Raw genomic sequence first — 25,054 nt, forward strand, 5'->3', positions numbered from 1 at the left:
GCGTCTAGCAAGCGCCGCCGTTCAGGGAATGGACCAATCATGTAGCCCACAGCACCATCCGCTTTTTAAACTCCCTATGTGCTTCGTCGGGTTCACGATGCAAGTAGAGCTATTTCTGCATGCGCGTACGATGTATGACTTGGGTATGTCCCGTCGATCAACTCGCGGGTCATATGCGTCGATATACATGTACATGTAGCAAACAGACATCGCATATCCAGACGATTCAAAAGTGGACGTCAATAACTCTACGACATAGAACATCAACACCGACGCTATCAGCTAATCACAGCAGAAGCATGTTACACTCAACTACTATGCTCATAAGGTCACAATGCAACTATCATTTTTGATTATCCGCAAGCGGCACAGCAGTACTTGTATATTCGTCGTGAAGCCCTATACTAACCAAAAAGAACTACATGTCGCAAGAACATTCTATCTCAACAACTTCCGAGTTCTTAGGTAGATCTATAACATAGAAGCACACTCCGAGGGAAGTAAGTTGAAGGTAACAACATTCTGTTGTGCCATAACATCTATCCTCTCATCTAGATTCCCGAAGATGAAGTCCACGTATACTACATCTATTGTGCTAACCGGCGACCATGGCGTTCTATGTAATCATTTCAGATCATCTTATCACAGAGCCCGAAGAGGGTTTGTTGTATTTAAGTCGCAGAGTTAGAGTTGTTAATTCCAGGTTTAGTGAGCAAAATTCATTACGATTTCTGGCGAAGTGCCGTTGTCCTAAGGGACACGTAATTATGGCATTCATGCACAGTGCTTTCTCTTTCGCACACAAACACCCTTGAACCTCTATGAATCGGCCTGTATATGCTTTATGTGCAGAAGTCAAGACGACCGCAACATCATACGTGCACAGTAATATACTCCGTGACGGAATTTGAAAACGTCTCTTCCAGAAATCAACTACCATCCATGATATAGTCTGCATGCATTTATACCCAAAATCATGCAATTGTTATCGCCATTGCTATGTAAGCATTACCAACCTCACACCCAAGTCGCGCACAGTGTATTCTCGGATCATACCTTTTGTACATCCTTGTTGTACATTCTTATCTAGACATCGGAACGCTTTCGAAATTGACCAAAGACATGAAAAGTAGCTCCTGACCCAAGTACCTTGCAGATTTCCGTGCATAAGCTAGGAGTAAGTGAATCCGTCATCAACACGATTGCGATAATCGTCTTCTGACATGTAGTCTGCACAGCCTCACATCCAATACCGGCTCAAGACGGGTACATGCGGGTGGCCTCGAGCCGGTGTAATGCTGAAATGTTTTCGCGGTGGCGATCAAATTTTAAGTGCGACCATTTCGTTCCCGATGGTAAGATGTGGAGGCGATATGGGAGGCTGTGTCAGACGCGGGCGCAGTGCTAGCCGGTTTCGGGGCTGTGCCTAGGATCAATGGTTCGCGCAGGAACGGCGGGCTCTGGAACGTCTACCGCGGGACCATCAGTCTTGGATCTTTCTTGGGATCTCTTGAATGTCTTGTTCATGGTTTAGTGTCGTATGGAGATCTTTTGTAACGTGATATGCACGTACTCAAAGCATTTTGGGGAAGCATGTAGCATTGCCTACTACAACAAGAATGAGTTGGCAAAGTATCGGATTACTTGTCTTTGAAAATGTAGACCTAAAAATGGCGGGTAAAACACCAACTGCGTAACTCGTGACCCATTTCTATATGATTGAACAGCGCCAGGACGCCAAACTCCTTCCTTAACCGTACTGCACCAAAGGTATCTCGCGACGTACAGAAACACTCCTCCAGAGAATCGAAAGCCGTCCTCATTACAAAGCTGTTATTCATCTAGTTTCGTCATGCCTCTCCCTCTCTTCGGACTGTTTGCGCGGCTCTTTATTCTCTCCCGGCTGTACGTCCGGCTCAACTCAAAGGCACTCGGGGGCCCGAGCCCCAGGCCCGTCCCTTCTCTGACCACGTCTCCAGCGCTCGTGGCGCCAAAGTAGTTTGGTGCACCTGACGCAAGTTCAGTCTTGATCTGCGGCGTCGCCCAACCACTTGTCTTTCCAACCTTGGAACCCTCAGAGGAGTCTGAAAGCTCATTGTCCGAGGAGTCTAGATACGTCTCTTCGAGTTCAAATTCGTTCGCTGCCTCGCCATCTTCTAGGTCAACGCGTTCATAGGGCTGCTGGGTATTCGAGGAGGAGCCACCAAGGCCAAAGAGCTTTGCTGGGAAACTGCGCCCTCGGCGGCGGTGGAGAGGATCTTTGCCCTGTTTCCTCTTGAAGAGTTTGATGATGGACTGCTTGGCCGCGTTCCTTTTTTCTTTTCCAAGAATGAGGCAAAAGATGAAGATGACGATGAATATCATGATGAAGAAGCCGGGTATGCGCTGCGGGTTCTCGACAAAAAGCCGATGCCAGTCACTGTCGGATTCGTACAGTCTTGGTATGCCTCCGGGATATTGGAAATCTGCTGGTATACCGGGTACGTTCGAGCCAAAGCCTACTGCGAGGGCTTCTTCGGACGGTGGTGGAATCTCGCTGGAAGCGTACAAGACCATCTTTCCCAGTGTCCAGCTCAGCTCCACCTTGTTGATCTTGTTGACTGCTTGGAATGGGTCGAGAAATCCTTTGGCCTTTGCATTGTCGATGACGTCCTTGGTGGTGTTCGTGCTGCCGTTCAGATCTTCGATGCCAACTCGGGGGACGCCAATTCCATCGTGCAGCATGTTGATGACCCAGGACGCCTTGAAACACACGTCTCGTGCCTTGTCCTCATCTACTTTGTGACCCCATTTCTTCTTCTTGATCCCCTTTTCTATGCTCTTCCAGTCTTGACTACAGAACTCATCCACGCGCTCCTGATAGGTCTTGAGGTCGTATGCCTTGTGCTTGTGTCCATGTTCGAAGATCTCGTGCGTGGTATGCCAGTACTCGGACACACCTACGAAGTGGTTTACGTTGAAATCGATAGCGGGCACATGCTGTCCGTTGATCAGGCATGGCGAGTCTGTACACTCCTTCTCTTTTTCCAAAAGCGGAAACGTCCGATGCAAGCACTCTGAAAACTGTCCTGTGCCTACTAACTTCGCTGCGGCTTTTGGTTTTGGCTGGTCGTCATCGTCGTCGTCGTCGTCCGAGTCGATCGATTTGCCATCTTCTGTGACCTCCACCTTGAGATCTGCAGGTAGGCAAGGGTCAGGAAGCTCCTTCTCCGCGCTGGACTCTAGCAAGGCCTTGACGTAGCGCTCTCTTGCTTGGTTGACGCCAAATCCCAGCCATGTGGTCACAAACACCTTGTGTTCGAGCGGTGTACCGTCTATCGCACGCAGGCGCATCAGCGTCAAGTCGTTTGCATGCTTCTCCGCTTCGGTCGCATTTGGTGCAAAGGCGATCTGAGCCGACGCGCCTCCCATGTCCAGAAATCCATAGGTGTTGTGGCCCTTGCCGTGGTCGTGATCCTTGGGGCGATCGAAGCCGCCAAGCAGGTAGTTCGCTGCGATCCAGCCATAGAGGCCTTCTGTCTCTCCAGGTATGACCTGAACGTGTACGTCGCAATCCGGTAGTTGGAACTGGGTGGTGCTTCGCGCGAACTCGCAGACTTCCTTCAGTACCTCCTTCCGTTGGCGCTCGGGCAGTATGCGCATGCCCGCTGTTGCGAGCAGGAAGAGAGGTGTATTCGGGACTTCTTCGAGGGGTACGTATTTGAGCGCATGGCTGAGGAGCTTGTCGAGGTGTTCGGAGCCGACATCGTGAGGGTGTTCGCCGAAGGTTGAAATGCCTGTGCCGTCGCGTGTTAGTCCTGCTGGATGAGTATATTGTACCAGGGCCACATACCTGGGTGTATCTTCTTAGTCCAGTCCTCTTTTGTTTCTATGACCGGTAGGCTGTGTAGTTGCGCATCGCCAGCCTTCTTGCGGGCGGCGTCGTGGTTCAGCCATCGGTAGATGTGGACGCGCGTCCCCTAAACATGGTCAGCTACAACCTTGCGATAGCTACACAGCAACGACTTGGGAACGTACAGAGGACCCAGCATCTAGGACAACACCGTATCTCCCTATGTGCCAAGCAGTGTCAGCGTCCGAGCTGTGTGGTGGGCATGGGGCTGCGCGGAGGGGATGGCGTACACTTTCCCATTGGGAGTAACCGGGTCCGACGAGCTTTATTGAGTAGAGCGCATGCAAATGGCGACGGTGGGTATTACAAGTGATACGGAGGGAGACGGGTAGCGGCGCGGCCGAGTCGAATAGGATATACGAGGGAAACGAGCGACGTAGGGAGCGGCGACGAGTTGTGGTGATGGCGGACAACGAAAGGTTGAGACTTGGACCCTGGCTGTCGGCGCCGCTTCCAGAAGGCGCATGGATCAGCGCCCGCTGCGACGTTTCACGCGGCGGGCCAAATGTGCCACCAGTTACGGGCCATTATGACGCCATCTTCATTACTTCACGCGACCGTTGTTCACTTCTGAGCAGCAATCGTCTGCATTTGATATAGTGGCTGTTGCCGCGAGCACCACGAGCAGATGGAGGCTGAATCAATCTGGCACGGTGATCTAGTGGGCTGCGCTTCGGTGCCACTACAAGTTGACACCTAAACGTTGCGTCGCGCAATTTGCATGTACGGGCCGGCAATAACTGCGATCAGCACTGTCATGCGCGCGGAGTGACTATGACGTGGAAACATCCTTCATGCTGGGTTTGTGTGCAAAACATGTCGGACCATAGCTGGGTGTCGGAGATAGAGTGTGCTCGTGATCAGAAGGCAGGAGCCATCGCGACAGTGTGGCTCGATGTGGAAGGCTTATACCGGCGCCGACGATACAAGGTCGACCAAAGCAAAAAGATTAAGTGAACATTACGCATGTATACAGCCTGTAAAGTGATAGAAAGGCATAGGGGAGTAAGCCGGAGCTGTCACGGTCGCGGAGGGGCAGCTCGGTGCGGTTTGGCAAAAAAGTGGCCCGGGATGGAAAGTCGGGCCAAAAAGAAAGTGCCGCATCGCTCCTTCCCTCCCAAAAAATTGACCTCGAGGTGATTTGAACACCTAACCTTCAGGAATCTCCAGAGGAACTGGAATCTGACGCGCTACCATTGCGCCACGAAGCCGGTCTTGTTGTTGATGGAGAGAAAGCGGATTCTATCGTAAATAACCACGTAGCAAACATTTGCACATCGAAACGGCGACTGCGGGGTCATCACCAAGCAACCCCACCAGACAGTGCAAGTCGATATTGAAATAGTGGGTCGACGGCCAGCCTTTCCAAAATGGTTCCTACACCACTGGATCTCGGTATTGTACCTGCCTACAGGCTGCAATACATATCCGCTCAATCAATAGTGCCACCCGCTGCACCTTCAGTTCTCCATCAAAAACCTCAGGAACGCCTTGGCAATCACCACCCCGTCATGGTGCTTGCCAACTCTCTCCAGCGCATCTTTGGCCTGCTCGTCCTCAAAGATACCCTGCTCGGCTCTCATCTTGACCAAATACGACACAATAGGCTCCGTGAATTCCGGATGCCCTTGCACGGAGATGAGCTTGCCCTTCTTGTACATGCCTTGTACCAGACAACGTGGTGATCCACCGAGCTTTTCCACACCCTCTGGATACTCGAAGACTACATCCTTATGCATTTGGTGAATGGCCTGTAGATGTGAGTAGAGACACTACGATAATCGTGGCTTGTGACATACCAAGGTGTCTTGTTGGAATATTTCTTTCCCCTTCGCGGTAAGTTGCACTGGCATCACCGATATCTCCCACCCGTCGTCGCTGCGTCCGACTTTCGCTCCTGCCGCCCTTCCCAGGATCTGATGGCCGAAGCAAACACCGATGACGCGGATTCGGTCTTGCTCTAGTAATTTCTTGGTAAAGTCGACAAGCTTCAAGATCCATGGATCGTTATCAAATGAATTGTGCTCTGTTCCCTGTGAGTCAGAATAGCGATATTGTTGATACGAGCCATCACTCACTCGAACCCGAAATCAACACTGCGTCTATTTTCTGCAGGTCCGGATACTCCTGTGCCGTGACCACATCAAATGCGCTCAACTCCAAGTCTTGCTTTGGCGATAAGCCTAGGTCCTGTGCTGCCCTCTCCAACAGTGTCGTGAAGATGCGATCGTATCGGCCATACTCATCGACGATAGCTGCTGGTGGAGTATCGCACTCTAGAATAGCTATTCGCAATGGCGTCTTCATTTTTCCGGAAGTCAATGTTGCGAGTTGTGCAAGATGACACCGTCTTTGACAGCGGAAAAGGGACGGCGAGTTCGGAAACACTAGCGCAATCCGGCTGGTACCCACCTGCATCCAAAGCTTATCAGCCTCCAGGGGTCCAGCTACCTGGAAACTTCATCTTCGCGTCACTCAATTTTGCGCCGACTCGTCCACGCTGGAAAATAAAAGAACTTTTGCGCATAGTTCTACGGCATCGCGATTCTGCTACCATGCCGCCATCTGCGTCCGAGCGAACACCGCTACTTCGCTCTACATCGGCAAACCACCCCGTCACCGAAGATGCAATAACCACCGCAGAAGTAGCGCAACAGGGTCAGGGCGCGGCGCCTCAGTTTCCAACATCGCAGAAAGCGAGAAGCGGCTCACTTACCGAATCTGTCGACCCTGGCGATGTGCCCCCAATCACGGACGAGACAGAGAGCCTGACCAGGTTTCAAAAGAATGGGAAGTTGGAAGGTGTTGGAGAGTGGAAGTTTAGGTTCGTGTTTGGTGGTATTCTTCTTGGGTACTTCGTAAGTTGACCTGCCAATGTCCAAATGGCTGCGCATACTAATCATGTAACGACAGATTGCCATGTTTGACTCCACTCTCATGGCATCAAGTCATCCAGTCATCACATCGTACTTCCATGCATCAAATTCAGCCTCATGGCTATCAACAGCCTTCTTACTCACATCAACCTCGCTGCAGCCACTTATGGGCCGACTCTCAGATACTCTGGGTCGTCGACCATTGTATCTGGCTGGTCTCGTCGTTCTCGCAGGTACGACCGCATGGTGCTCTTTTGCGCAGACGATTGGCAGCTTCATCGCCGCTCGAGCCTTTTGCGGCATTGGCGCTGCTGGTGTTTTATCGATGGGTAATATCATGACCAATGACCTAGTCAGCATTGAAGTACGAGGCACCTACCAGGCATACATCAACCTCTTCTACGGAGGCGGATCTGCTTGCGGGGCGGCTTTTGGCGGCTTTCTATGCGACAAGTTAGGATGGCGGATGACTTTTGCGATACAGATACCCATACTTGTCATGCTTTTCATAAACGCCATATTCACCACGCCTTCTTCACTCGGCCCAAACTTAGCCAAACGATATGGACTAGGTCTGAAGGAAGGCCTGAAGGGATTCGATATCGCTGGGTCCACCTTATTGACGGTATCTGTCGCGTTTTTGATTCTAGGGCTCAACCTCGGAGGCAATGTATACCCATGGAAGCATTGGATCGTCATAACCTCGCTGGTCATCGCACTAGTGACAGGTGCCGTTCTCGTCAAAGTCGAATCTAGAGCCGCGCGAGCAGTCATGCCTCTGCCCATGTTGTTTAGCAAGCCCCGAGGCAATCTCGTCTTCAACAATTTCTTTGCACAAGTTGGCATGAACACCATCCTGTTCAACGCTCCCTTGTACTTCCAAGCGGTTGAGCTCGAGACGGCTTCTGTCTCCGGATTCCGCCTTGCTGGCCCTTCCGTTGCCTTGACCATCTGCGGCGTGTCTGCAGGCTTCATCATGACCGCCACTGGTCGGATGAAGTGGCTCATTGTTGTTGGCTCACTTTCGATGCTGTTGGGCGCTACATGTCTTTCCCTGATGTGGGATGGCATTCCCAAGTGGCTTGCCACCGTATTCCTGGTTCCATCTAGCATCGGCCAAGGGCTCAGTTTCCCGGCAACAAGTCTCGCGGTACTTGCAACAAGTACACAAGAGGATCAAGCAGTCATGACCAGCACACTCATTTTGTGGCGCAGTCTCGGTATTGTCATGGGTGTCTCGTTGAGCAGCCTCATTCTACAGAATGCTTTGACCTCGTACCTCGAAGCACTGGTCACCGGTCACAATAAGGCGAAGGTATGTCCCATTTCGATTCCAGCTAGTGGTGTTACGATGTCTTCGAGGCAGTTGCGGATAACTAGGGAAAGCTCATCACCCGCACTGCGCGACTCCAGCATGTCTTTCACTTGTGCTTTGCTCCGAACGTAGTCGTCTGGGTAGTGGATCTATACAGACTGCCTTCATGCTGTCATTGTTCTCATCGATCAGCGCTAATACCTTCCCGCAGATCATTCAACACGTTCGCAAATCGGTACGCAGCATAATCGACCTTGATGCTAAGCACAAAAGTCAAGGTCAGTTTTACTTACTGCGGGGCGCGCGTTTCCATTGCCTTCAAGCTCGATACCAAGTCGCTGCTCTCTTATAGCATTGATACTGATCTCTTCCCTAGTCATTGAAGCATACAGCCGTAGTCTGCGACTGGTCTTCATCTCGGCAATCGCCATGTTCATCATCGTGAACATATTAGTGTTCGCGATCGAACTTCCGCAGCTCAAGAAATCCAAAGTGCACGACGAAGAAGAAGAAGAAGAAGAAGAAGCGTCAACGTAGTAAAGCATCAATTAAATCAGTAGCAAGACGGTCAGACATCTTTGCAAGCTCGATCGAGTCTATGGATTATAGCGTAGCTCGTGAAGAATTACAAAGACCATCGTGCGAACCAATCCAACATGTATGGCGTCGCATTCCATGATGTGGGCCCGTTCCGAAGTGTTTCGAAAGGCTCGCCTTGATTCTTGCGACTCGGCCAGCCGTGACCAAACCCCTGGATCGCTCTGTGAACAACGACATCATCAACATCGTTACACCGCCATCGACTCTCTGCAACGCTTCCGTTTTCCAGTTGCTCCTTTGAGGGGTTGGTCGCACAATTGTCACGCTTCGCCCAGCTCTCAACCCAACTCAGTACTGGGATGAAAGGTGGTGGCGTTGGGCTGCTGCCGTCGTAGGGGACCACACTATCGTTCAGCCCGTGCAGGTTCATGTAAGGGAGTACCCTATCTTCTAAGCTCCGAACGCAATCCTTCTCGAACAGAGGCTCTGTCAAGCTTGAATCCGGATAGAACGAGCCTGCCACGGTTGCGAATGCAGCGAATTTCTTGTTGAGTTCCGCATCACACATGAGAAGTCCAGTCAATCCGCCACCGTTAGATAGGCCTGCGGCGTAAACGCGGCTCTCATCGATGCATAAGTTCGATGTCAGGTGTGCAAGAAGTTCGGTGACAAAGATTCGATCGTCGATCACAGAAGACGTTGGTGCCAACGGGTCGCCTAGCCATTGCACCTACACGTTAAAGTTAGCCTTCGTGCCTTGTAAGATCCCTCAATCCTCGTTCTGATCGTGACTTACGCCAGGTGCTTGGACATTCATGCCCTCCGGATACACCACGATGGTGTTTGGGTTGAAGTCAGGATTGGACAGCTCGCTGATGACCTCCATGCTTCTTGCGGGCTGTTGTTGACCATGGAACGCAATCACAAGAGGCAACGCTTCATCATTCGAGGCCTTGTACTTGGATGGCAAGTGTAAGATGTATTGGCGCTCGGTTATGTTGCCGATCACCGATTTCGAAGACAAAGTGACATTGGTAGTAGATTTGCCCGGTGTGAGCCCCGAGGGCAAGCGAGTTCCACAGCCAGAGCTCGCTGCGAGTACGACGGGGCAAAGGAGTGAAATGAGAGATAGAGACAGCATTGTCGCAATTCCGAGAACCAAAAACCAAGACGCGTGCTGTCAGAAACGGGGTCAACAGGTCAGGTATATATAGCTCTTGCGGCTTTGTGTACATGGGAAATTACGGACGAACAGAAGCGCCGCTCGTGCTGACGCGAAACCCCGGAGTCGGTCCTTTGAATACTAATCTTTCACCGCTATTAAGACGACGTGCGATAGCCTTCTAAAGGTCGCTGTTGTAGTAAGCAGAACTCTATACATGTATGCCTCGTGTCTCTTATAAGAATGGAATCTCGCGCAGTAGTCTCTATATGCAAAAATAACATTAACTTCTAGATTCTCTTCTTAAGGTTTGTATATATATTAATATTATTTAAAGCTATATATTTCTATTATCTTATTAATAGACTAATAATCTTATAGTTTTAGTTAGCCTAAGAAGAGTAGGATCTATTGTTTATTGAGTAGAAATCTAAATCTTAAGTAGTAATACTTATAGCTTAAAGAGCTACTAATTCTAAAGAAGTAAAAACTATTACTAGTACTCTAAAGAATATATAACTAAAGGTTTTACTTACTCTTAAAAATATAGCGTTAAGTAAGCTAAGACTTAAGACTTTAGCGCTACTACCTCTAAAGTAGTTAAAGCTTTTAAATTTTTTAGACTAGCTAAGAAGCTATTCTATAAATACTAAATACTCTATAAGAGAGTAATAATATAATCATACACGCTTATTAGCTTATAACTAATAAGATAATATATTCTAAAGCTTTATAGTTAAGATATATATACTAAAATCTCTATTAGTAAAAGTATACTTCTTCTATTTTTTGTTTTTCTATAATAATAATAATAATTAAAACTTTAAAAATTAAAAATATAAGTAGCTTAAATCTAATACTAAACGCTACGCTAGTTAAATAATTTATAAGTCTTCTTAGTACTTATAAGAATAAAACTAATCTCTTACTAGTTATATTATCTTACTACCTTACTAATACTTAACTAAATTATTTACTTATTTTTTAATAACTTTTCTCTAAATTACGTTACTTTTACTATATAAAGCTACTATAGGCTACTCTATATCTACTAAAATAGAGACTATTAGAAAGGCTATTTTAAAGGCTGTTTTAGTAGCTATAGAATAAAATATTATTTATAATATAATACTTAACGTCTTAGGCTCTTTAAGACGCGTTCTAAAATATATAAAAAGCAACTTTATTAATACTATTAAAGCTTTTATTAAAACTCTTATTAAAGCTTTTATTATTACTATCTTGCGTACGTATTTGCTTAGAGTAAGACTATTAATTATCTTTTTTATTAGCCTTACTATTAAGAAACTTCTTATTACTAATATATATAAGTTCTTCTACTAACTTAAGCTTAAAGAGAATTCTTAGTTATCTTAATAAGAAATTCGATAAAAATAAAAAAGTAATTATAAATACTCTCTTAAGTATTACTATAGTTAAGTAGATAGAAACTATAATAGTTATCTAGAATTGCTCTTAAGCTGCAAGTAGGTAGTTACCTTTACTAGTTACTAGATAGTTAATATAGCGTTGCGTTAAGGTTAATAGAGAATAAATATAGCTAGTTCTATTAGCTAGTAGTATATCTATTACTATATATTATATTATTTCTAGTTATAATATAAAGAAAGTTGCATAAGCAAGTGTAGAGTTAGTCTATAGGTTTTTAGCTTTATTACGAAGCTAAAATCTATAGTAATTAGATATTACCTAAGTTATTAGAGTAGATTAAGAACCTACTAGAAATAACTACGTTACTATAGCAATATACTCTAAATCAATATTAAAATTATTTAGCAGCTCTAAAAAAGACTAGATTAAAGTCTTTTAACGTCTTTTAATATCTTTTAACGTTATTTTACTCTAAAGATAATACTAGATTAGGCTTAAGATAGTAGAGTAAGATCTATAATAGATTTATAGAATTATATATAGCTAAAAAGTTATAGTAGCTTTAGTAAGTAACGTAACGCGTTATAAGAATATAATTAATAGAGATAATATAACTAGTAATTAAACTAGCTTTAGATAAACTTACTAATACTAGAAGAACCTATAAAAAACTAAAGATATAGTTAAAAGCTTATCTAGTATATATTACTAAAGCTTTAGTGTTAAATTTAAGCTACTACTTATATTTTAAATAAGTTTTTAGATTTTAAATTTACCATAAACTAAATATTAAAAGTAAAAATAGAAATAGAAATAAAGGTAAAAATAGAGATAGAGATAAAAGTAGAGATAGAGATAGAGATAGAGATAGAGATAAAGATAGAAATAAAGATAAAGATAAAGATAAAGATAAAGATAAATATAATAATAGTAATAGAGAATAGAGAGTATGTATATATAGAAATATAATTTAATAAACTAAAATCTTAGTATCTTATTAATTTACAATCTATAGCTTAGTTAATTATAAGCTATTTAGAATATATAAATATAGTATAACTCTTTTATAAAGTACTTTAGTATTTGAATTCTATAGTGAATCTAGATAGATTTAGTTATCTTACTTTCTAGCCTACAAGAAAGTAATAATTAGATTTTTTTAAGATATATAGTAGCGTAGGCCTTAGAGCCTACACTAGTCTACACTTGTAGCTTACTTACACTTATATCTTATACTATATAAAATTATATTACTTTTATCTAAAGTCTATTACTTCTATCTAGAGTTATATTATGTTACACCTTATAGTACGTATATATAATTATTTAAAGTTTTAATATTTCTTACTAAGGCTTAGTGCGTAGTAACCTAATATAATATATTATATTAATCTACTATAGTAGCCTATAAAACGCTAATACTCTATACTTATAGTAATTAGCCTATAGCTAATAGAATAGAAGCTTAAATTAGCAAATTAGATATTCTACTTTCTAGGTTATATTTAATCTCTAAGGTTTTATAAGTAGAGTAGTAAAATAGTAATTCTACTAGCTTTAATTTTGAAAGCTTTTACTATACTAAAAGTAATAGTACTAAGAATTTAAGCTTTAGATTACTTAACACTATACCTCTAAAAGAAAAATTTAAGAAATATACTTTTTTATATACTAGTAATAAATCTTACTTATTTTAGACTAGCATATTTTCAAAAATATTAAGTTTACTAATAAAAGAAAAGCTATTTTAGTAGAATAATAATATAGAGTAGAGTAATACAATATAATTGAGTATTCTATATAGAAATTTTTATATAGATATATTATCCAAATACTTTGTATTTTTTATAATAAAGTAGTAAGTATTATTAAAAGAAACTCTTCTTATAATATTTAAAATAGAATAAAAAGGCTAGAGTATAAAAGCTTAGATTAAAAGTTATATATATTAGATAGACTAAGATCTAAACTTTAGTGCTACTACTTTAAGTTTAGTAATTCAAGCTAGTGAAGTAACTATTATATAGACACTAAGATACTTTTACTAGCTATTCTTTTAATTAATATTTAATGTTTTTCTAATCTTTTTTATCTAGAGTTCTAAGTTTTTACTCTAATAAGTATACCGCTATTATAGTTTTATTCTATGTATTTCTAGCTATAATAAATAAATATTTAATAGCTATAACTAATAAAGCTAATAATTATAAAGCAATAAAGTATAAAGAATATAGTTTATAAGATTCTAACTCTTTAAATATAGCTCTTACCTATTCTACACTCTTATTACTACTATCTTATTTCTCTAGACTTTTACTATTTTCATTTTTTATTCTTTTTATATCTTTTGTTATTCTTATTCTCTCTAATTAGTATCTAGTCTTTTTAGTTTTCTAGCTTCTTAATCTACTTATTAATAAACGTATTAGTACTTTTTATATATATGCTATTAGCTATAAATTATCTTTTATATATATATATATTAGTATATATTCTATATACTTAGATCTTTAAAAAAAATTCTAAAGAAGTTAATAATATATTTATTAATATTTTATATTACTATTTTTCATAGTTTATACTTAAAATTTTCTACTTTTTTTATAGTTTTAGCGTTTAGATTTATAAGATCTATTATTCAAATAGAATAGTATATCTTTATATACTTAATTAGTAACTATATTTATATATTTATACACTTATAATACTTACTAGTCTTCTAAAGTAGCTTTATAGAGATATTTACTTTATACCTTAGCCTACTTATTTATTTCTTACTTAGAATAAAATAAATTTAATAATTCTTTTCTTATGCTAAATAATGTTCTTTAAAAGTACGCTTTTTACTACTATACTCTTATAACTAAACTTTCCTCTTAGCTTCTTAGCTACTATAGTTTAATATATAACCTAAATTAATTTAATTTTCTATAATATTCTTGCTACTTAACTTATACTTACTATACTTATACTTTTTATTCTACTTATAGCTACTATAACTACGCTCACTATTTCTTTTTTAAATATACTTTAGATCTTCTATTAAAACTATACTATTGCTCTACGTGTAGTGCTAAAATCCTCTACTTCTAGCTTAAGGTACTAACCTTTTAGCGCAGATCTTGTAGCCTACTTACTAGCTAGCGCGTAGAGTTTTATTAGTTACGCACCTTACGCCATACGTAATACATTTACTTCTATCTTGATCTTTTAACTTCTATCTTATATTGTAGATATTAAATATAATATATTATTCTAAATTACTACTATAAGTAGAGCTATGTAAAGTTTTAATATTTCTTAATCTCTACTTATAGTAGTAACCTAACGTTACGTGTTATATAAATCTACTATAGTAAGTCTATAAAATACTAACTCTCTAGACTATCTAAAGTTTAAATATTTATTAACTCTACTTATAGTAGTAACCTAATCTAAGCGTTATATTAATCTACTATAGTAAGTTAATAAAATAGTAACGTCTATAATTATATTATTTTTAATAGTTAATTAGATTTTATAAGCTTAACTAATTAGGTCTTATACTTTTATTCTAAGTTATTAATATATAGGACTCTGCTTTGTAGAGAATTATTTTCATTTCAATCTTTTGTATTACAACCTATTGTAAAATAAAAGTTTTGAAACTTTTTTAGAGTATAGATAGTAGCTTAAAACTAATACAAGAATTTATAAGTTATAGCTTTTTGTATTCTCTTCTATATATTCTTCTAGTATTTGTAAGTCTAAAACTAAGTTTACTACTAGTTATATTTTCTTTTCATTTCTATAGCTATAAAAGATATATTCTTATAGCATTTTATATTACGTTCTAAAGATTTTGTTCAATACTTGTAGACTACTACTAGAACAAAAGCTTATAGCTTAACTATACTAGAGTTATTTAGAAAAAGCTATAAATAAAAATTTAATTATTATAAATAAACTAAAATTTGAATTTTATTAAATCTTAATCTATTATAATGATAAACTATTAATAGAAGGTAAATAGGTAGAGTATAGTAGTAAGTTTCTTTTACTAATTTAAGATAATTATAGTTTTAAGTACTATATACTAACTTAATATTATATAATGACTAATAGAAGGTTTTCTTAAAATTTTACTATTTGATTTGATAAAGATAGATAAGAAGTTTACTTATAAGAAAATAATTAGAAGTATAAGCTTTAATATACTTTAGCTTACTTTCTTAGTTCTTACTTTAGGTAAAATATAGTTAATAATACTTTTCTTAGACTAGAAAAAATTCTTTTTAAGAACAATTTTTACTTCTATACTTATAGAACTATACTCTTCTAACTATACTTTTAATTAGCCTTTTCTCTCTTAGCTCTATAGCTACTATAGTTAAATATAAAACTTTAAATAAGCTAGATATCTACTATGTTATAGCTACTTAACTTATACTTACTATACTTATACTTTCTTTTCTATTTATAGCTACTATAATTACGCTTACTATCTCTTTTTTAGATTAAGTACTAAGTAAGTTAAAGCTCTAAGCTTTAGTAATAGTACTAGTACCTATAATCTACTTAAAGCTTTTAGACCTTTACATAGTTTTTCTAAAGTAAATATATTATTACTAAAAAACAAAATTTAAAGATCAAAATTTCATTATATTTTTCTACTATTAATAGAGTTATATATCTTAAAGCTATAGAGTCTAATTTAATCTAATTTAAGCTAAGTAAGAGCTTATCTTTTTAAAATACTCTTTTTATTATATAATGATATTGTAAGTATAGAAAATTTAGGATCTAAGATAAATTATACTAAATGCTTAATTCTAGAATTAATAGAAAAATTTATAGGTAACCTAACCTAAGTATTTTAAAGTATTAATATTCTTCTTACTACTAGCATTACTATACTATCTTACTAGTTTATTCTATACTTTAAAAGTTATATTCTAAGTTCTAATACTACTATTATAAGGCCTTTAGAAATCAAATCTAATTTAAGCTATATAAAAAATTTAATTAAGAAAAAAGCTATTCTAAAAGTAACTTTAACTACTATAGAGTAGAATACTATTTAAATTACTTGAAAAATACTCCTAAGCTTTCTTTTACTATATATTCTCTTTAGAGCTATTTACCTTTCTACTTAGATATCTTGTTTTAAAATAAGATAATTAACAATATAATTTCGAAAACTATAACTTTAGAGCATCTTAATCTACTAAAGCTACATAGTACCTAATTTAATTTCTTCTTAAAGTATCTATTTACCCAGTACTTTATTAGTATAATTTCTTCTTTACTTAAATTAATATAGTATAGTTATACTTTATATGCTACTTTATTTACTATATATTATCTACTAGCTTTATACTATAGATATTACTTTTCACTTTGGATATTACTTTATACCACACTACATCCTATTATATATATACGTTATAATTTACTTGATATAGCTTTATATTTAAATACGTTTTTTAAAACTTTCTTACTACTAAAACTATAATTATATTAACTAAAATGTAGATAAATTCTTTACTTCAAATATTATTATACTAATCAAATAGTTAAGTAATAGGGTATACTATATACTATATAGATACTACTAAAGAAAAAAGATAATCTTTAATTAAGTTATTTTACTAAGACAATTTGAATATAGATAGAGTAATAAGATCTAGGTAGTAACTTTATAAGGTAATCTTAATATAAGTATAGTTTTATTATAGTAGAAATTTCATCTAATTTAAAGAAATAAAACGTAGTCAAGTAATATTATATAGTAACTTTAATATAAGTATATCTTTTAAATACTTTTTATTTACTTTATAATAGTAGTAAGAATTACTAAAGAGTTATTAGTAATATTTACTATAGATTTCGAGATTATATTAGATACTTATAAAAGTAATACTTATAAAGAACTATTTCGTATCCGAAAAGTAAACGTAAAGATTGTAATAGTAGGCTATATAGGTATATACTTGTTAAATTCTATTAATATATATTGAGATGAGCTTATAAAGCTAAGTAAGTACTAATAGTAATAATAAGTAGCTTCTACCTAGGTCAAGAACTAAAACTAGAAAGTAGTATAGTATTTAAAAAAAAGCCTCTTTATTAGCTATAAAACTTAATAAACAAGTATAGTTATTATAGTAAGATGTTAATACAGAGCAAAGTAACGAAACGTAGTTTTGTAACTCTATGTTGTTATCTTAATATAGGTATATCTCTTAAACACCTTATATTTACTATAATATAGTAGTAGGTATTAAGAAAACTATCTTAATAATATTTACTATAAATATAGTATCTTGATAATAATAATAATATACTTATAAGAGGTAATAGTAATAAACGCTTTTTTAGAGAACTTAAAAGCAGTAATAAGAAAGCTATAGAGCTAAAGAAATATTAAAATATCTTTAATTAAGAAGTTAAAGTAGAAATAAGCTTTCTAAGGTAAATGCTAATAGTTATAATAAGAAGGTCGTAGTAGTAGAAATCTTAGCTAAAAGAGTAGAATATAGAGTAGAATATAGAGTAGAATATAGAGTAGAATATAGAGCGTAGTATAATATTAAACTAGAGCTCCTCTATTAGCTATAGAACAAACCAGGTAACTATAGTATATAGGTAAAGTTTAGGTCTAGAATAATATCAAACTATAGTATTATAAATCTAGAGATAACTACGAAGTAAAAATATAGGTTCTTTCTAGACCACTATACGTGATGTTAATATAAAAGGTCTGCATCTTTTTATAAGCTTATTTTCTTATTAATTTTATATTAATATTTACCTCTTAAAACTCTTCTTAAAAATTAAATAATAATACGAATAATAATAATGATAATAATAATAATAATAATAATAATAATAATAATAATAATGATAATAATAATGGTAATAATAATAACATAATAGTTTAGCATATTATATTAGTTGGGGTTATTTCTATTATTACGTCTAATAGTATAGACACCTAGTATTTAGCTTTTAAGTAGAGTTAAGTATAGCTATAGGCCTCTATAGAGAATTAAAAGATGTTCTAAAACAGCTTTCTTTCTATACTATTTAATCTATAGAATATCTAAATAGTGTAGGATATAGTAAGAGATATAGGCTTAGCGTAGAGCTTTAAGCCTAAAAATCCTGTTCTATTAAAAGTTACTAATATAGTTAATTGTAATCTTATAGTCTTTACTAGAGTAAGTATTTATACTTAGATATACTATAGTAACTACCTACTTACTATTTATAAAATTATAACTAATTAGCTTAAAAAGCTTATAACTCTACTTACTAACTTATAATAGTATAGCTATATATTAGACTTTTATAAAAAATTTTTTTAAAGAAAGTAAAAGATACTAAGAATTTTAGCTAGAAGTAAGTAGTACTACTATATATACGTAAAGTATTAGATATAAACTTAAGAGTAGAATACAATACTTTTATAGACTAGTATAATAAGTAGTAAAGAAATAACTTTATAAATAACTTAAGTATTATTTTATAGTTTAGGTATCTACAATAAAAGAGCTAAAGACATATTAGTGTACATAAAGAATATAAAAATAGATAATAATAGATAAAGCTAGTAGTAGTTAAGAAAGGTAGCTAGTAATATTAGACTTACAAGGTAATTACGTATAAGATACAGGTTACTAGTAATTATATAGGTCATTATATAGAAATTATATAAGTATCTTAGATTATCTCAAGAGCTTTATACTAGCGTTAGGCTTACTAGGTTACTTTTTAGTATTAGTAGTTATATAAAACACGCTTTAATACTACTAAGAAATAATGTAGATAGCTAATAGTATTATATTATAAATATCAAGTAGTTAGCGTATTATAATTACGCATATAGTAAATATTATATTAGTAGTAGTATAAGTGTAAGTATTATAAGTTAATAAACTAGGCTTCTGTTAAAGATTTTGAAGTTTAAACTTAAAGTCTAATATAGTAACGCATTATAACGTACTTCCGTAATAACATAATTACTTAACTATAGAAGAAGTATACTATAGACTGTATCTCTTAGATCTAGAGAGAAATAACTATAGTTATAATACTACTTTATTATAAAAGAATAGCATTATTTAAAAGTTTATACTATTAATTAAACAATTAGCTACTATATATAACTTTTTATGTAAGAAATTATTCTTAAAACATGCTTTTTTTTTATTCTACCTTGCATTTTCAATTCTAAAATACCTTTTAGACTGAAGTTCTTAAAATAGTAGTATTGATTAAGATAAATATTTTGATAAACTTTATAAAAATGTACTTATTCTCTTTAATACTTAGACTATAAGTAGTACTTAAAGTACTACTATAGTAAATCCTACTACGTAAAAAGATAGCTTACTTACTTTTAATATTAAAGTAAAGAAATACAAGATATTTAGACTATAATATAGATAGTAAAATTCTTACTATGGTAAGAGCTCTAGTATAGCAACTTTAACCTTATATACTAGATTAACTTAAATAATAAATATATTATAGACTTAAGTAGAGCTAGTAAGTCTATAAGTTTTGTATAAACTTTTCTTAAGATACTCTTTCTATTACTAAAGAGATATATAACAAATTAAAGAGTCTAAATACTAAAGTAGTAGTAAGTAGACTAATAACACCTGATAAGTAATTACTTAATATAGTTACTCAAGACAATAAGTATAAAAATTAAAAGTAAAAAGTGTTTTGAATAATTTAAGAAGTAATAAAAATATAGAAAAGTACTAGTTTATAGAATCTATATAATATAGTAGCTTATATAGCTAGAGTTAGAAGTAATTATATATAGATTATAAGTTACTAATAATCGTATAAATATTATAAAGATATTTTACATTATTATTAAAGCTTAATACTAGCGTTAGACTTACGAAAGCTTACTAAGTCTCTTCTTAATATTTTTCATTTCACAAAGTTATTACTAGTACTATTATATTAATTAAATAGCTATTAATAATATATAATAACTATTAAGCAGTTAGCATATTATATCCTTGTGCATATGAATCATCATATTAGGAAAAAGGTAGTATAAGTATAAGTATTATAGGTTAGAAATCGAGGCTTATATAAGAAATATTGAATTTTTCTATTAATATAGTAACGCGTTATTATATAATTACGTTGTAACGTAATTATAGAAAATGTTTACTATAAATTCCATCTCTTAGGTCTAGAAAGAAAATATTTTACTTAAATATTTTATACCTATAATATATATACCTATTATTACTTAAAGAGCTTTCTTAATAGTATTTTAATAAACATAGTACCTTAATTATAGAAAGCATATACTTATAGAAAGTATTAATATAATAGACTTTATTAGTAGACTTAGAGGTAGACTTAGAAGTAGACTTAAAAGTAGTAATAAATAAGCTTCAAAGCCCTTAGGCTATAGAAGTATTAGAATATTTAATCAAGTTATCTTATACTTTGCGCCTTTTTGTTAATCTATCTTTAGTACTTCTTAGCTTGCTTCGCGAATTTAAACTTACTAATAATAGATTTAGTAGATTATTTTGTTTTTACTATAAGTATATTATCTATGCTATATTCTCTATAGTCTTTTTGTTAGTTTATACTAATAAGATCTATTTAGAAATTCTATACGTATTAAGTATTTTGTGTTTTTTAAAAGCTAATTTAATTAGCTAGAGTTCTACTTTAGAAGTTTTTTCAGATTATACCTAGTATAGGCTAATCTATTTTTTGGTAAAATCTCCTAACTAGTCTATTAATAATACTTTAAGCCTAATATAGTGTTATCATTATTATAAGATAATATTCTGAATAATTCGAAAACTTTAAGCTAGGTTCTCTATAGTGTTACTAAATAATTCTATTATTTTTCTAGTTAATACAACTTCTATTATAAAGTTAGTTAAGAATAGACTATTCTTATAATTAACTATACAATCTCTTTAATACTACAACTAGAAGTAGATTAAGATCATATAAGATAAAGTAATAGCTTTACTACTAATAGACCTGTATCTATACTTTTCTATTAACTTTAATTTAACATTTAATAAACTATTTAGTAACTACAGGTACCTACAATTCTAGAAAGAAATATAGATTGTTATTATAGATCTTATTCCTTAAACTATAAGATTACTTAAAAGAACTAATTAAAAACTTATATTAATTTTACATATTTCTCTATCTATGCAGCTAAAATTACTATCTTAAGTATTAATTACTATTAGTATAGGGGTATAAATTAGCGAATTAGTTTTTGTATAAAATTAGAAGTACAAAGAGCCTATAAAGGTCTAAGTAGAGTAGTCTAAAGTTCTATCTTCCTTATTATATAACAAGATATTAATTTAAAATAAATATAAAATCTGATAGTTTTTTAAAATAGGCTTAAGTACATACTTTATAATAAGATTTGAAGATAGTATACTCTATAAAAACTAATCATAGCTACTACTCGTATAATTAAGATAAGCCTAATATATGTTTTCTAATACTAGAAGTTATTTATGTTATTTACTAATATCAAAGCATACCTTGTATAACTACTAATACAAAAAGATAATTTAATAAGTCCAATACTACTAGAAAGTTTTTAGGTAAATCTTATATACTAATACTTACTATATAACAATATCTAAAATAAGCGATATAAACTTTCTATTATATTATTCTTCTCGTTTACAATTTGGCTTTATAGTCCTAGTACTTTCTTTAGTACTTAAATTATCTACTACTTATAAGTTATATTCTTATTACTTACTATATAGTTAATAAAAGTCTACTTGTTAATTACTACTAGTACCTTACTTAAGCTCACTATTATTTTACTACTTAAAACTTTAGGCTAATTAAGCTACTTAATAGTTAGTATTGTAATACTAAGAGTAAAGCTTATCTTAGTAAGACTACATATTTCTAAAACCAAAGTTTACCTACTATCACAAAACACCAATCTAAATCATGATATTAATACTATTTTAGTTAGAATTTGTATTTTAATACTATATTAGCTATATCTTAGTAGCTAAAGCTTTACGAGTTACTATTATAATATAGCTAGTAAAAGCTTTAAATTTACTACTAATTCTATGTGAAAAGAAACTAATCTTTTTTACTATATATTTATTTATTAGAAGTAAATAGTAGAGTACCTAATTATAGCTATGAATAGATAGAATAGAGAAGAAATAGTAGTATACTTATAAGAGTAAAAGCTTAAAACTTTAAATTGAAAAAGAAAAGAAATAAGGAAAGAAAAAAGAGAAGAAAGCAAATTAAGCTACTTTTGATAGTATAAAAGATATTATAATCTAAACGATTTCTCTATAAAAATATATTTCCGTACTTCTTATAGTCTAAACTTTTACTATAAGTATAGATTAAAGCTCTATACTAGGTTTTATCTATAATAGATAATATACAAAAGCTACTTATAAATTTATAGTATTAGTTTTTCGATAATAATTATTATTATAGTTACTAATACAGTTTATATTAGAGTTAGAGGGTAATTTTTATTAGCTTATTATAGACACGTTATTACTTAGCTTCTAAGTATATAACTAGAAATTCTATTTAACTTTCTAATACAGGGATTAGCTTTAATAAACCTAAATATCTTAAATCTTTTTCTTTTTCTCTAGCTTCAATAGTTCTAAGCTTAGTACCTTAATTATAGAACTAATCTCTACTATATAATAAAGCTTACTATAAGATAATTTAATTAATCTTATACCTTACTTTAATCTTTTCTGTATACTATAAATAGAACTTCTACGTAATAATAGGCCTAATACTTTTATATTCTCACTTGCTAGCTTATATTAATTTTACACTTAATTATATATAATAATAATACTAAATTTTAAAATATAAGCTTTAGTAATATAGCTATTATAGCTATATATATACTTTTTAAGAAGTAATAAAATTAATATATTTAGTTTACTCTTTATAAGTAATACTTTAAGAAGAAAGGTATTTAGAAGATAATTAATCTTAATTCTCTAGATATTATATATACAGATTTGTAAAAGTTTATATTTTTTAATACTTTAAGTTTAAAACTTAAGAAGGTAGTAAATCTTACTATGAAAGTATTAAATAATAGTACTAATATATTAGCTTATAAAAAATATAAGATTAAGTAGTAGCTAATTTAAGTAAGAAGATAAAAACTATTAAGAACTAGATTATATATACTATGATACTAAAGTAATAATTACTTTAAATATTAAATAATAAAGTGAAACTAGTTTAGTATTTTATTAAAGCTTCTAAACAAACTATTATATCTACTAATTAAATTATATAATTTGTAGTTTATATTAAGTATAATACTTAATTTAAAAGAATTCTTTCATACTAATAAATAATTTAATAACTACTTTATAATCTAGTAAAAAGTATACATCTACATAGTCTCAGAAGTAGAAGAGCTATTTATAATTATAAACCTTTTTATAGTAGTAGAAATAGTTAATCTTAAGTAGAACTACTAGTAGTAATATAATGAATTATTTACTACAGCTTTGAAGAAAAAAAAATTCAGCTTTAAAAACTTTAGTAAAGTACTTAGTATTAAGGTCTTAAAGATATTGATTACTCAAAAAAAAGTAAATGTAATGTAGTCTTTACTACTATTATAAATTAACTTTCTTCTTTTGTAAAGTTAAGTAATAAGTAGTTAAACTTACTACTAAAATCTTACTTTTATAAGCTTAGTAGTAAGTAACAATAACAGCTAGTTGTCTACTATTAATCATAAACTACAATTATTACAACTAATCTACTAGATATAACAGTTTTAAAGCTTTTTACTTAAAATAATTTAAAGATCCAAAATTACTATTATAAAAAGAAGTAAAGTAGATTAAATAAGAAAGTTAAAAAATTAAACCAAAAAATAAGTATACTAGCTAAGTATTTAGAGAATATAGTTTCTATAGTTATATACTATAAAAAGCTAATTACCAAGTTTAGACTATCTTTTTAAGTACTAACTTCCAGTCTAATATACTCTTAGCTAGTATTTTTTTTTCTTTTTTAGAGTCTACTAGTTTTTGCTAGTTAGAGGATGTTTCTATTCTATAATACATTAGTTACAATAGCTATAATTAAAACTTTACTCTATCTCTTTAATTAATAACAAAGTAGTATTTATATAGATTATATATTTTTTATATTACAAAGCTTATAGCTAAATCCTTTAAACTAGTAGCATTAACATAAGGTGCAGAACGCTTCTATAGCTCTTAAGATAGATAAGTTAGCTTTACGTAGCTAGTAATAGTAATAAGAACGTGTAGCTAGTAGCTATAGCTAGTATTATAGCTTATAAATATAGCACGTAGCTATAGCTATAGTTTAAGCCTTATATATAAGGCTGCTATAGAAAGTATAGTAGTAAAATAGTGTAAAATATCTTTTCGCATGCATAATTTTATCTAACTCTTACTCTCTTAGCTAGTATAATATCAAATAGTAAAGCTATAGTTAAATTAGTTTATTATAAGGCTTTAACTAAGATGAATTATTTTCTTAAAACTATTAAAATTATAGTAAAAGTAAAACGCGATAGTCTTTTAGTAATTAATAGTAGTAGTTATATAGTTTAGTATATTTTTAGTATCTTTAAAAAATCGAAAAAAGCTAATTTTATACTAAGTAGTACCAAAATTATCTCTAGTTTTAGAATAAATATTATTCTAGAGAAGCTACTTAAAATTAGTAGTATATAGTATACTAGCTATAGTTATATAACTAAGATAAATACACTAAAGATATCTATTTTCTTACTACTCTTAAGTCTAGATTTAGTCTTGTATATATTAAACTTAATACTTTTATCTATTTCTCTAATT

At 33.4% G+C, this 25,054-nt stretch overlaps 4 protein-coding genes and 1 non-coding gene across 5 annotated transcripts; 1 reads left to right on the forward strand and 4 right to left on the reverse strand.

Moving 5' to 3' along the window:
* Positions 1 to 1,833: 1,833 nt before the first annotated feature.
* On the reverse strand, positions 1,834 to 4,132 carry J4E90_003905 (uncharacterized protein; the record flags this gene model as incomplete). Its single annotated transcript, XM_051433472.1, has 4 exons — positions 1,834 to 3,776; positions 3,833 to 3,959; positions 4,018 to 4,052; positions 4,123 to 4,132. 4 exons carry the CDS (start codon positions 4,130 to 4,132, stop codon positions 1,834 to 1,836), a joined length of 2,115 nt encoding a protein of 704 aa, XP_051293370.1.
* Positions 4,133 to 5,018: 886 nt separating this feature from the next.
* J4E90_003906 lies at positions 5,019 to 5,103 on the reverse strand. The gene has a single exon. It is a non-coding gene; the product is annotated as a tRNA-Trp (tRNA).
* A 249-nt stretch (positions 5,104 to 5,352) lies between these two features.
* J4E90_003907 (uncharacterized protein) lies at positions 5,353 to 6,199 on the reverse strand (the record flags this gene model as incomplete). Its single annotated transcript, XM_051433473.1, has 3 exons — positions 5,353 to 5,643; positions 5,692 to 5,918; positions 5,971 to 6,199. The coding sequence occupies 3 exons, from the start codon at positions 6,197 to 6,199 to the stop codon at positions 5,353 to 5,355; spliced, it is 747 nt and encodes a 248-aa protein (XP_051293371.1).
* A 248-nt stretch (positions 6,200 to 6,447) lies between these two features.
* On the forward strand, positions 6,448 to 8,620 carry J4E90_003908 (uncharacterized protein; the record flags this gene model as incomplete). Its single annotated transcript, XM_051433474.1, has 4 exons — positions 6,448 to 6,750; positions 6,806 to 8,083; positions 8,295 to 8,361; positions 8,460 to 8,620. The coding sequence occupies 4 exons, from the start codon at positions 6,448 to 6,450 to the stop codon at positions 8,618 to 8,620; spliced, it is 1,809 nt and encodes a 602-aa protein (XP_051293372.1).
* Positions 8,621 to 8,708: 88 nt separating this feature from the next.
* On the reverse strand, positions 8,709 to 9,764 carry J4E90_003909 (uncharacterized protein; the record flags this gene model as incomplete). The annotated part of the gene is made up of 2 exons (XM_051433475.1): positions 8,709 to 9,353; positions 9,420 to 9,764. 2 exons carry the CDS (start codon positions 9,762 to 9,764, stop codon positions 8,709 to 8,711), a joined length of 990 nt encoding a protein of 329 aa, XP_051293373.1.
* Positions 9,765 to 25,054: the final 15,290 nt, after the last annotated feature.

The sequence above is a fragment of the Alternaria incomplexa genome (assembly GCF_024043165.1).
Source record: "Alternaria incomplexa strain BMP 0042 chromosome Unknown scaffold_4, whole genome shotgun sequence".
NCBI lineage: Eukaryota > Fungi > Ascomycota > Dothideomycetes > Pleosporales > Pleosporaceae > Alternaria > Alternaria incomplexa.